Consider the following 13,755-nt stretch of genomic DNA (forward strand, 5'->3'; position numbering starts at 1 on the left):
GACACTACCCCTGATTCCCTTGCTGTTAACTCAGAGCAACTACAACATCCTGCATCCAAACCTGAAAACTCTGCAACTGACTGCCTGGGACATTACATAAGAGCAACTAACCCAGATTTATCCCAAAGGGTTAAAGACATTATCCTTGAGGCCCGCAGACCCTCAGCAAGAAGGAACTATGCAGGAAAATGGAAAAGGTTTCTCATTTGGAGTACCGACAGGGGCAAAGATGTGTCAAAGGTAGACATTGCCAACATCCTGGAGTATTTGGCAGAGCTTTTCCATACAGGCCTGTCCTATTCCTCCATCAAAATACATGCATCAGCTATTTCTGCAGAATACAGCTACGATCCACCTGTCTTTTCGCATCCTCTACTCAGGCAGTTTCTGAGAGGAATTAAGAATGTAAAACCTCCTAGGAAACCACCATTACCAGCATGGGACTTGAACTTTGTACTAGAAAATTGACACTTCCACCTTTCGAACCAGCAGCAACAGCAGATCTTCAACACCTATCCTGGAAAACTGCTTTCCTGCTGGCAATTACCTCAGCAAGAAGGGTTTCGGAACTACAGGCTTTAATGGCAGTACAACCCTTCCTAATCTTCCATCAAGATAGAGTGTCCATGAGAACTAATCCTACATTTATGCCTAAGGTGGTATCCAGAGTGTCTTTAAACCAGGCAATCCACCTACCTACCTTCTTTCCCAATCCACAGAACAGGGGGGAAAGACTGCTGCATACCTTGGATGTACATAGACAGTTACGCTACTACCTGGACAGAACCAAGGGCAATAGAAAATCTGACCAGCTTCTGGTAGCATATGCAACAGGAAGGGAAGGAAAAGCAATTTCCAAACAGACAATCTCCAAGTGGATAGGAAATTGAATTAGATTCTGTTACTCCTACCATGGAAAGCAAATTCCACAGAACATAAGGCCTCATTCTACAAGGGCTACAGCCACTACCACAGCTTTCTTTCGAGGAGTGGCTACCAAGGACATTATAGAGGCTGCTACTTGGACCTCCGTGCATACATTTGCCAAGCATTATAACTTACCTTTATACTCTAGATCCCGAGCAGGGTTTGCCACTGCTGTTTTGCAAGGGATCCTAACTACACCATAATTTCTTCTTCCTACTTACCTAGTTTGGAAATGGTATTCTACCCATTTGTAAGGACTGCAGATGCATCCTTGAAGGACATAGTACAGTTTTGTACCTACCATAAATGTAGATGTCCGAACAGGATAGCATCTGCAGTCAGGATTACCCTCCTTCCCCTCTGTGGTACTCCTAGGGTATTTGCCCACCTAATAGCTAGCTGGGGGGGGATCTCTTATGGTGTATTTGTTTGTATATATGTACATACATGATTATTTTTTGTGTTTGCCTTCTACTATTTGGAAAAATTTGGCATTTATCCAAAACTTTAGCTATCCAAGAGGGCAACTGGCATCTGGGGCAAGAAACACTGAGGAAAATGGCGTCGGCTGATGCCTTTATACCCGAAGAACTGCAGCTATGACGTCGGGTGAAGTGCGACACCAGCCGAGGCCAGACCCAGACTTTGGAATCTGGCCGACCGAAGGGCTGCCTGACGACAGGACAACCCATTTGTAAGGACTGCAGATGCTATCCTGTTCGGACATCTACATTTATGGTAGGTACAAAACTGTACTTTTTCAGACCTACCCAGTTAACCATTAAACCCTCTGTTAAGTCTAAGCCCCCCTTAAAAGCAAAAAAACAGACACAACTCTCTCCAGGACAGGCTTCCATGCCTAAGAAACAAATGCTAAAAATGGTAGAGGACCTAATCACCCTGAACAGGGGGTCCCATCCCCCTCCTGATAGAAGGCCCAGACAGGATGCAGACTATGAATCTTCTGACCAGGTGTCCATTTCCTCTGACTCTTCCTCGGACCTAGGATATTCTTTACCCCCTTATGAGGATTCTGATGCTGAGGAATCAATTCTGTCAGCCTCTCCACCTGAGGATTACTCCTTTGGGGAGACCTTACATACCATGAGGGAGCATTTCCATTGGGAAGGTCAGGACTACTCAGAATCCAAGAAAAGGCTCAGAGACTTCCTTTTATTGCCTCAACACAGACCCCTTGCTATCCCGCCAGTTCTAGACATTGTGGATGATGTGTACACTGAATCCAGTTTGAACCCTGACTCCTTACCCCCAGCCCCAGTTAAACCTGATAGATATTACAGAGTCTTCTTCAGCAAAAAACCCAGTTCCCTCTGACAGAGATTCCAGAGCTTTAGACAGATGAGGAAAGAAGGTGTATACGTCTGCAACTTTAGCAATGAGAGCCTTGAATTGCCAGTTTCACATGCTAAAATATCATCAATTTTTGATGTCTCAGTCGAAACAAAAGATGCTTCCAGATTCAGATCCTCCTAACTTAAAAGAAATGCAGGATTTATTGCATGCTGCTGAACTGCTGAACAAGTGGGAAAACATACTTTGCAATGTGAGTTTGACTCCTTAGAGGCCTCCTGTAGAGCAGCAGTTACAGGCTCTGTCATTAGAAGGCATGCTTGGTTAAAAGAACATACGTTACCAGATCATGTTAAGGTAAAATTATTGGATGCACCTTTGCAGCGGGATGTGCTGTTTGGTGTTAAGGCAGAGGAGGTATTAAAGAAGATGGAAGATAAGGCAAAATCTATGCAAACGGTGAAAGATTTCTTACAGGTTCAGCCTCCTCGTTTTAGCAGAAATTGGCCAACAAAAAATTGGTCCTTTCCAGTCACAGACAGATACAGACATCCAAGAGGTAGAGGTCAGACATAAGGCCCTTACAGGCCTCGACAGTGGGGCACACCAGGCCAGAAAGAAGGAGAAGACAGGCCTCAGTCTTATAAAAAACAGACTCAATGACTTTCCACTACAGCTGCTAAACAGTTCTCTCTTGGCAGCCCCCTTAGGAGGAAAACTGGCACTTTTCTATCACAACTGGCATTGCATCACCAAAGACAAATGGGTTCTCAATATTGTATCTCAAGGTTACAGGTTCCATTTTCACACCCTGCCAAGGCTAAAAGGAATGCCAAATCTGCCACCAAATCAATGGGCAGAGGCTCAAAGACAAATTACAGCACTCATGGACATGAGAGCTATTCAAAAGGTGCCACCACAGGAACAAGGACAATGATTGTACTCAAGACTCTTTCTGGTTCCCAGAAAAGACAAAGCCTGGAGACCCATTCTGGACCTTTCTACACTAAACACTTACCTGGATGTACCGAAATTCAAGATGTTGACACTACAGCAGCTTCTTCCCATGCTGGGCAAGAAAGCTTGGCTCGTGACTTTGGACCTCAAAGAGGCATACCTGCATGTCTCTATCAGACAAAACTGCAGAAGATACCTCAGATTTCTAGCTGGTTCAATGCATTATCAATTCTCTGCACTGCCCTTTGGCTTATCTACTGCGTCCATGGTCTTCACAAAGTGCCTGGCACCAGTAATTGCATTTTGCAGGCAAAAAGGAATTCAAATTTATCCATACCTGGACAACTGCCTGATTCAAGCAGAGAGCAAAGACATTCTACTAAAGCATCTGGCATACGTAAAAAAGTTATTAAGTTGCCTGGGGTACACAGTAAATGAAAAAAAAATCAAAACTAGTGCCCTCACAACAGCTAATATTCCTGGTTGCCAGCTTGAACACAACGGCCCAGATGGCTTATCTCACACCAGACAAGCAAGGACAACTGACTCAATATTTTCAATTAATGGCAACAAAGACCCAACTCCCTGCAAGAAAAATTCTGCAGGCCTTGGGCTACATGGCATCTTGCATACTACTAATTCCATATGCCAGACTGCATGTGAGGAAACTACAATGGTACCTAAAGAGCATATGGTCTCAACACTGTCAAAGTTTGGAAACAGTTATACCACTAATTCCTTGCCTGCAACAGGAGTTTCGATGGTGGGCACAAGCTTGTCACCTCAACAAGGGACAGCCTTTCACTCAGCCCACAGCCAGGCAAACACTGACAACAGATGCATCGGATTACGCCTGGGTAGCACACATGGCAGGAAAATGTATCCAGGGCGAGTGGCCCACAGAGCAAAGACATCTCCACATCAATCAAAAAGAGATGCTAGCTGTACAAAATGCTATTATAGCTTTCAAGGACCTACTGCATCCAGGACAATTACTACTGAAGACAGACAACACCACAGTTATGTGGTACATAAACAAGCAAGGGGGCACACACTCCTACCCCCTCTGCAGACAAGCCATGACCTTGTGGAATACAGCACTAAACTACCAAGTTCATCTACAAACACAATTCCTGCCAGGAGAGAAAAACATACTGGCAGACGACCTAAGCAGAAACATTATGGACCCACACGAATGGAAACTGAATCCACAAATATTCAGAATGATAACACAAAAATGGTGGAGCCCGGACATAGATCTGTTTGCTTCCCCAAAGAACTGCCAATTACAGAAATTCTGCACAAGGAGCTGCCATCCACAAGCATGGAAAGTGGATGCCCTCTCATTCATCTGGAAAAAACTACAAGTATACGCTTCCCCCCTTTATCTCTCCTCCCAAAGGTACTCATAAAAGCCAGGCAGGAAGAGCCAAAAATGATACTGATTGCACCAGACTGGCCACGCCAGCACTGGTACCCAGTCTTGAAGAACTTAGCACAAGAACCACCCTGGATTTTGCCTCAAATCCCAGAGTTGCTGACACAGCACAACAATCATATACTTCACAGCCAGCTAAAGACCTTAAACCTAGCTGCATGGAAAATTCCCTAGTCAAGCAAGCAGTGCCTCTCTGCAAAGCTGTTATGGATGTCATTCTGGAGGCCAGAAGGCCTAGCATCAGGAAAGCATACTCGGATAAATGGAAGAGATTCTGTGCCTTGAACCAAGCGCACAGCCTTGACCCTCTTGTCCCAAACATTCCTCAGATACTGCAATACTTAACTGAGATGCTGGACAAGGGGCTCTCTTTTTTCATCCATCAAGATCCACGCCTCAGCTATCTCTGCTCATTACAACACGGATCCACCAATTTTTTCTAATCCTTTGCTCAAACAATACCTCAGAGGGGCTAAAAACATAAGACCGCCCCGTAGAGCACCTACACCAACTTGGGACTTCAACTTTGCTTTGGAAAAATTAACTCTACCTCCTTTTGAGCCAGCTAACACAGCAGAATTAAAATACATCTCTTGGAAAACTGCTCTGCTACTGGCAATTACATCAGCACAAAGAGTTTCAGAATTACAGGCACTAATGGAAGTGGAACCTTTCCTCATCTTCCACCAGGACAGGGTGTCTTTAAGAACTAACCCTACGTTTATGCCAAAGGTGGTATCAAGTGTGGCTCTGAACCAAACTATTCACTTGCCAACTTTTTATCCAAAACCACAGAACAAAGGGGAGAAATTGCTACATTCTTTGGACATTCACAGACAGTTACGCTTCTACTTGGACAAAACCAAAGCTTTCAGAAAATCTGAGCAATTATTGGTAGCATACGCTGCAGGAGCACAGGGAAAAGCCATTTCAAAGCAGACGATTTCAAGATGGATAGGACACTGTATACGTTTCTGCTATACCCACCATGGCAAACCTGTACCTAGCAGCATTAATTCTCACTTCACCAGGGTCACAGCCACTTCAACTGCCTACCGCAGAGGAGTACCTACCAAGGATATTTTGGAAGCAGCAACATGGAGTTCTGTGCATACTTTCACCAAACATTACCATTTGCCTTTATACTCCAAATCCAGAGCTGGCTTCGCCACTGCTGTACTGCAGGGCCTTATAGCCACCCCTAATGCATTATAGATCCAGCCTCCCTACCTCAGCTTTGGGATTCCACCCAAGTGTAATGACTGCAGAAGTGTAACACGATGAACACAGTACAGTTTTGTACCTACCGTAAATGTAGATGTTCGAGTGTAAACACTTCTGCAGTCTGGGTTACCCTCCCTCCTTCCCCTCTTACTTTCTGATACTTACCTAGGGCATCTACCCTTTATTACCTATGGGGAGTATTTGCTGGTAACTAAAAATGGTTGTTTGCTTTTCTTTTGTATATTTTACTAGCAATTTGAATTGCCTACCTATTTGGGGGCACCTGACATCTGGGGCAAGAAAAACTGAAGAAAATGGCGTTGGCTGCATCTTATATACCCCTGTCGCACTGACGTCAGGGAGGAGGTGACAGCAACCGATGCCGGACCAAGACTTTGGAACTCTGGCCGACTGCGGGGACCGCCTGACAGCAGGATAACCCAAGTGTAATGACTGCAGCAGTGTCAACACTCGAACGTCTACATTTATGGTAGGTACAAAACTGTAATATCCTTTTACTGCTCCCATTCCGAAAGTTTTGGATTTTTCAGCTTCCCTCTTTCAAAGCAGAGCTAGTTACTCCTCGATTAAAGTCCAACTTGCAGCTACTTCCCGTTTTCGTATTGGGGAACATTTGTCATCTCTGGCTTCATCCAAACATTGCAAAATGTTGCTAAGTGGTACCTTTTACTCTGTCTGTGATCAAAGCCCCCACTCCCTCTGTTGGATCTGACTATGGTTTTACAAGCCCTAGTCCTTCCTCCTTTTGAACCTGCGGTGAAGGTAGACTTGACATTTCTCTCATGGTGGCTGTGACTTCATCAAGAAAGGTTTCAGAGCTGCAAGTCCTTTCCTCCAAACCCCCTTACCTAATCTTTCAGTAAGACAGAGTTACTATATGCACCAGCTCATCCTTTTTATCCAAAGTAGCTACGGAAAAATAATATTAATCAGTTTATCAACCTCCCTGTTTTCTTTCCCAACTTTCAAAACAAAGGAGAGTGTATGCTTCGTCTTCTAGATGTTCATAGGCAGTTATGTTTCTACTTGGACAGAATTAAGTCTTCTAGAAAATCAGATCAACTGTTTGTATCTTTTTCTAACGCTAAGAAAGGGTGAGCCTTCACCAAGACTACCCTTGCCAAATGGTTACGAGATTGTATTTCCTTTGTGTACTCTTCCAAAAATAGCTGTTACCAGGCAAAATCAAGGCTCACTCTGCAAGGTCTATGGCAACTTTTCAGGCCTTTTGGTCTAGAGTGTCTGTTGATCACATTTGTGCAGCTGCAACTTGGTCAAATTCCCGTACCTTTGTTACACACTACAAGTTGGACATTACTTCCAGGAATAGAACTACCTTTGGTTCTGCAGTGCTCCATAATATCCTTCCATGAGGGCCACCCTAAGGTTGTTGTAGCTGGGAACTCTGTCCCACAGGTTGAGGAAGAATGACAGTGACAATATCAGATAAAGAAGTTATCTCCTTATCATAATGTTCCATCTGTGTTATCACTGCATTCTTCCTCAACCTTCCCTTTCTTCTTCCCCCATCCATGACTATGAGAGACCTGTTGGGATGATTTCATAGGGACCACAGTTCCTGATCTTTATGCTTTATCTTGTTTTATTGGTATTTACAATGCCTATCTTGATTCCATAAGACTGCTTGTGTGGATACAGCCTTCTTGCATACTTCATGTGAAGTACATTATGGGAGTGAGGCATTATGGATAGGATGGGAGGAGCTCGAGATTCAATTTCTCAGCTTGAAAAGTGGACGAGTCAGATCCGAGGGTCACATCCGAAAACCCACAGGTTGAGGAAGAATGCAGCAACAACACAGCTGGAACGTTATGGTAAGAGCATAACAACTTTTTATGTTACCCTGAAATTTTTATATTGAGTTAAATAAAATGTGGCATAATGAAGCTTTTCTGAAAGTGGGAAGAGAGAAAATTTTCATCGTGTTTGAGGGAGTAGAATTCCACTTGGCTGGAACTAGCATGCTCCATTTGTGTTCACACATGCACACACACCCACAAATCAAAATAATAGTGTACTTCTGCCTAAGGAACGTTTTATGGGATGCTCAGTATATCTCTGTCAGTAATCTCCTGGAATGATCTATGAACTTATTTTGCTTCTTTCTGAGATTTAAACAGCTGTCTAGCTGCCACTTGATTAGGTCCCTCCTTCTCCAGCAGTGACCTTTCCACCTGGGCTTCTATGAAATCTGAATGATTTGCACCAAGATAGACACCATGCTGCCATATCACACATCTGATGGATACCTCATAATGTGCTGAATTTTACAGAGTTCTGTCTGGTCATTATTTGATTTGAAACTCACAAGTCTTGGTGTCTTCTGTTTTTCAGGGGAAGACTTTAGAAGAACGGCAGCAGCTTATCAAGCAGTTACGTGATGAACTCCGTCTTGAGGAAGCCAGGCTAGTCTTACTGAAGAAACTAAGACAAAGCCAGCTCCAGAAGGAAAATGTGGTACAAAAGGTAAACCTCATCCACTATAATTTTTTAGTCTAATTACAGGGTGTTTAAGACAAAAAAAAAACTTGCTAGTTGAGACCCATGTAGAAAATCATTTGTATATTTGTTATGCCAGCGCTTACAACCTGCAGTACATTCCTTTGCAGGTTGAGACAAACTAAAGTGTCAAAAGATATGTGGTTGATGCATTGCAAAAATCTGATATTTCTACTGTCATCTTTAGACCTTGCTAAAAAAATGAAAGTCTGCTGGTACAGGTGTCAAGCTTCCGTTTGTGAAGCAGGTGACCTTGTTGCTTCATGTGTTCAGAATGCTGATGTTGAGAGAAGAGTGTTGGGCTGCCAGAGAGAGTTGTCTTACATTTATGGAAGGTCTAGGTAGTGAGTGGAAGCCCTCCTGGTGGAAGAGATGCTACAGCAAGCAGAAACTGGAAGAGATGCTGCAGCAAGCAGAAACTGGTATTTATGCTAAGGGGATGGATATGTAGAGTCATGTACTTGCACATATATTAAAACTGTTGCATATTATGCAGATAGAGAGGGTGAAGGCAAGGATATAACAAAAAAAAAATCCCCTGCTGAAGGTAGTTTGTTGTTGAATCCTTCACTGTCATCTGCTGTATACTAGTGTCCCTCTTTAATCTCTGTAACAGAATAGAGAGGAGATAAGGGGTATTGTCACTAAGTGCTATACTGATAGTAGAGGTTTTTTTTTTCTTTAGGCCTGCATGCAAACTAATCTTTTCTCCCTGGTGCTTGGTGTGCAGCGATATCAGTGCAATTTATGTCTGTGAATTACCATACACAGTCTTTGATGATCGTTGCAGTCAATGTTGCAATACTGATTATTGGGACTTCCTGACGTGCAAAAGCCCACAGTCAACCTGAATACCAGACTCTCTTCATCCCCCAGCCAGAGGTCAGTCAGTGTGAACTACCAGCGCATTAAGAAGCCCCAGATAAGTACCTTGTTTACGACTTTTTTCTGTATTTTTTGTAAATGGTTCTTATTCATATTCATGAAAGTTAACAATTTTATTTCTTGCGGGAAGCAGATTCCCAACAAAGATTTTCATTCCTGCATTCTTTTTGCTTTGGCCCTCAGCACAGTGTTTCTGTCATTTCTGTGCTAGGTTTAATTCCATCTATATTAAAAATACATCTGAGTCCCTTCAGCAGCATATACATTTCAGTATAGCAAGGCCTTTGAACACTTTGGCATCCACTAGTTCCCAGGCCATAGTCCCCAAGAAGTGTTAGGATAAGCATCCAAAGGAAGAGGATATCGAGGACACTGAGGACATTTTTGTCACCGACGGAGGGGAGGAGCCTTTGCAGCTCCATGGTTCGACATCTGGCAGGTCTGAGTCCTCTTTGGTGACCCCCTCCATAGGCTGCCATGACTCAGGCCTGCCCCTCGTAATCTGACTGCAAATAGAAGTTGGTTGCCCCCAAAGCTGCTGAGCCAGGCCACTGCTTCTGAGCAGTGAATGCTGATGGTGGCTGTATCTGTTTGGTTATTGTAAGGGAGGATGTCCCAGGGAATTGGATAGAAGTTGCAGGTGGGTGGCCTTCACTTCACTTAAGATCTGTTCACCCAAAGCCAAGAGCCACTCAGGTTTGTCCCATCCTTCTCTGTCTCAGCCCACTTTCTCATCATCCCAGGACTACATGAAGACCAGGCAACCTGTACTGCAAAAGGAATGTCTCCTGGAAATGGGAAACAAGACATCCCACTCAAGGTTCTGATTCCTCAGAATTGTTGGATGAGGAAGAATTACCTCATGTGGAACACCTTCCCCCTCAGATTTAATGAAGACTTCGATTCACATAGTACCCTATCCACAGCTTCACCTCCTGAGGATCTGTGTGTTGGATACACACTTCATAGAATGAAGTAAGCATTCAATTAGGAATTTAAGGTATTTTCTAAAGCTCAAATTCATTGTAGATCCTCTGAACCTTCCTACCCCTAGACCTTTCATTCCTTTCCCCTGTTTCTAAGAATCCTGATTGTTTCTGTAGGGTGCAGGATATGTTCTTTGTTTCACTGTTGCAATCATCACATTTGGGTTACCTGCTTGCAGTAGCCGTCAGTCGGCCTGATTATCAAAGTCTTGGGTCCTGTGTCGGTTGCTGCCTCATCTTCCATGACGTCAGGTAGTCAGGGGTATAAAGCATGCAGCCCGACACCATTACATCAGTCTTTCTTGCCGTGCGGTGCCCGAAGCAGAAGCAGTTTGCAAGTGCCGGTCGGCTGACTTCTGAAATTTTCCTTTTCGAGTTTCAGAACTGAAGTCTTCAACTAAGCTAAGTACGCTGTTGGGGAAACTTTTTCTTGCTCTAAACTGATGTCAGTAAAAGTCAATAATTGTATTACTTGTGGAAAGCAAATACCTTATAAAGATTTTCATTCGTACTGTATTCCTTGCCTAGGCCCTGACCACGATGTATCTCACTGTCGGTTTTGTGCCTTATTTAAGCAATGAACTATTCATCGTCTGTATATTTTTGCTTCTAAATATTTTGGTTCTCGGTTCAATTATCCAGATATAACTTTGGTAAGCCATCCAACTACCGACATTCCGAAAAAATGCAAAGATAAAGACAGAGACAGGCCGCCTAGGTCCAAAGCTGCCGACGACGCTTCTCCTAAGCTAGATGCCAGTTCGCCGATACTCAGTGAGGCACTTTCGCAGCCCCTTATACCTACCACTTCAGATTCGCAGGCCTCTACTGAGACCCATTCGGAGTCCGGAATGCTGCGAGATGCTTCAACTGTGGAACCTGTAGATGTCTCTACCTTGGATGGGTCCGGAGTCTCTGTGCAGGCACCGGCTTCTGAGGGTGTATTCAGGCCTACTGACTTGCATATTAAACCAACGCCATCTTTTTTTTCCAAGGCCTAAAACTCGCACCATGCCTGGAAAACCGATGCCCAGACCGCATGGTCAGGCCTCTATGCCTAAAAAACAAATGATAAGAATGGCTGAAGACCGTATTACTTTAATCAGGGGAAGCCAACCTTCCCCTTCTAAGAGACCTAGGACTGAATTTGCTTATGATACTTCTGACCAGGATTCTGAGATTTCTGTTTCTTCTGATGACCAGGATTTACCCTTATCTACTTATAGGTTCATAGGTTCATAGGTCTATACTAGGCTATCTGCCCTAAGGCATTTATAATAGCAGCCTAAATTATATTGTAGGCTTACCACCTTATATGAAAAAATACTGTGCCCATTAGTTTGTTGTGCCTCTGTCCAGCAGTGACCCAGAGTTGATTCGGGTAAAAACCCTCGATCTCCCATCCACAGGTCTAGATTTCTCTTGAACAGAGTCAGCGAGGTGCTCTGCCTCACATGGACCGGGATTTTATTCCACAGCATAGGGAGTCTCTTCTGATGCAGAGGACTCTATTCCCTCTGCCCCCCCCAGGGGATTTCTCTGTTGGTGAAACCTTGCATACTCTTAGGGAGCATTTTCATTGGGAAAGCCAGGATTACTCGATTCTAAAAAGAGGCTTAGGGATTTCTTACTCCTGCCCCAGCACAAGCCTTCAGCTATCCCTCCTGTACTAGACATTGTTGATGATGCCTTTTCTGAATCTAGCTTGGCCCCTGACTCTTTACCTCCTGCTCCCAGAAAACCTGATAGATATTACAGGGTTCCTGACTCTCACAAGTTCCTTTTTAAAAATCCTACTGCAGATCCTGAGATCATTTCACAGGGACCCAAGGGCATTAAGGCTACTACTGCCAAAAATCCTACCCCCTCTGATAGAGACTCCAGGGTGCTGGATAGATGGGGTAAGAAGGTATACACTTCTGCAACCTTGGCCATTAGGGCCTTAAATTGCCAGTTTCATATGTCAAAGTATCAGCAGCATATTATTGGATTGCTTAAACAGAAAATGATGTTGAGTCATGATTGTGCTGAAAACAAGGATTTACAGGATTTAATGCATTCTGCTGAACAGGTTAGAAAACATACTTTGCAATGTGGTTTTGATTTTCTAGAGGTATCTTCCAGGGCTGCCATCACTGGGTCTGTACTTAGAAGGCATGCTTGGCTTAAAGAGCAATCCTTGCCAGGTCATGTCAAAGCTAAATTGCTGGATGCTCCCTTAAATCAGGACCGCCTCTTTGGCAACAAAGCAGAAGTAGTTCTTAAAAAGATGGAGGAAAAAGCTAAATCTATGCAAACTGTTAAAAGATTTCCTACATGTACAGCCTCCAAGATTTAGTAGGCATTGGCCCTCTAAGAATTGGTCCTTTCCTGCCTCTTCCAGGCTTTCTCAGTCCAAACCCAGAACCAGCAGAACACCCAAGCTTCAGTCCCAGGGTAAGCACAGGACTAAGCAGTGGGGAGCTCCCACTTCCAAATCAGGGAGTAATAAGACTCCCCCCTATGGTAAACTGTCTCAATGACTTAACTTTAAAGCTTCCAAGCACTTCTCAACTGACTGCTCCTTTAGGAGGGGGAGAGATTGCTTTGCAAGCAAAAAACTGGGAACTCATTACACAGGACAAATAGGTTTTAAATATAGTTTCCCAAGGATACAGATTTCACTTCCACACATTACCAACCCCAAACAGTTGGCCAGATCTACCCCCAAATCAGTGGGCAGAAGCTCAAAAGCAAGTACTCTCTCTCTCAAGCATAAAGGCTATTCAGACTGTACCAGAAGAGGAAAAGGGACAAGGTTTCTACTCAAGATTTTTCATGGTACCCAGAAAAGACAACTCATGGCGTCCTATCCTGGACCTTTCTACCTTAAACACTTTTTTGGTGATTCCAAAATTCAGGATGCTAACTCTTCACCAGTTACTTCCTATGTTAGGCAAGGATACCTGGTTGGCAACACTGGATTTAGAGGAAGCCTACCTGCATATCCCAATCAGGGAATCTTGCAGAAGACACCTACGCTTCAAAGCAGGCTACATGCATTATCAGTTTTCTGCACTGCCCTTAGTGCCTAGCTCCAGTCATTGCCTTTTGCAGGCAAATATTCATGTATACCCATACCTGGACGATTGTCTAATTCAGGCAGAAGCCAGGACATACTTTTGAATCATCTGGCATTTGTACAAAAGGTGTTAACTTGTCTGGGGTACACCATAAATGAAAATCACATCTGGTACCCTGTCAACAAATTATATCCCTGGGAGCAAGCTTGAACACAACTTCCCAGATGGTTTTCCTCACGCCAGAGAAACAAATTAATTTGACAACTTACTTTAAACTAATGGCCACAAAAACCCTGTCTGCAAGGCAAATACTGCAAGCCTTGGGGGTTCATGGCCTCGTGCATTCTACTAATTCCATATGCAAGACTGCATGTGAGGAAACTGCAATGGTATCTAAAAAACCTATGGTGTCAACATTCTCAAG

The 13,755-nt window shown here is 43.8% G+C and overlaps 1 protein-coding gene across 8 annotated transcripts in view; it reads left to right on the plus strand.

Moving 5' to 3' along the window:
* GATAD2B (GATA zinc finger domain containing 2B) overlaps positions 1-13,755 on the plus strand; it is a 1,632,840-nt gene that overhangs the window by 930,165 nt on the left and 688,920 nt on the right. For all 8 annotated transcript variants that reach the window (XM_044079739.1, XM_044079738.1, XM_044079745.1 and 5 more), the window contains one exon: positions 8,234-8,365. In XM_044079739.1, the coding sequence (XP_043935674.1) occupies positions 8,234-8,365 (132 nt within the window). The remainder of the gene's footprint in view (positions 1-8,233; positions 8,366-13,755) is intronic.

This window comes from Protopterus annectens, chromosome 8.part0, assembly GCF_019279795.1.
Source record: "Protopterus annectens isolate FY-2018-M chromosome 8.part0, PAN1.0, whole genome shotgun sequence".
Taxonomy (NCBI): Eukaryota; Metazoa; Chordata; order Ceratodontiformes; family Protopteridae; genus Protopterus; species Protopterus annectens.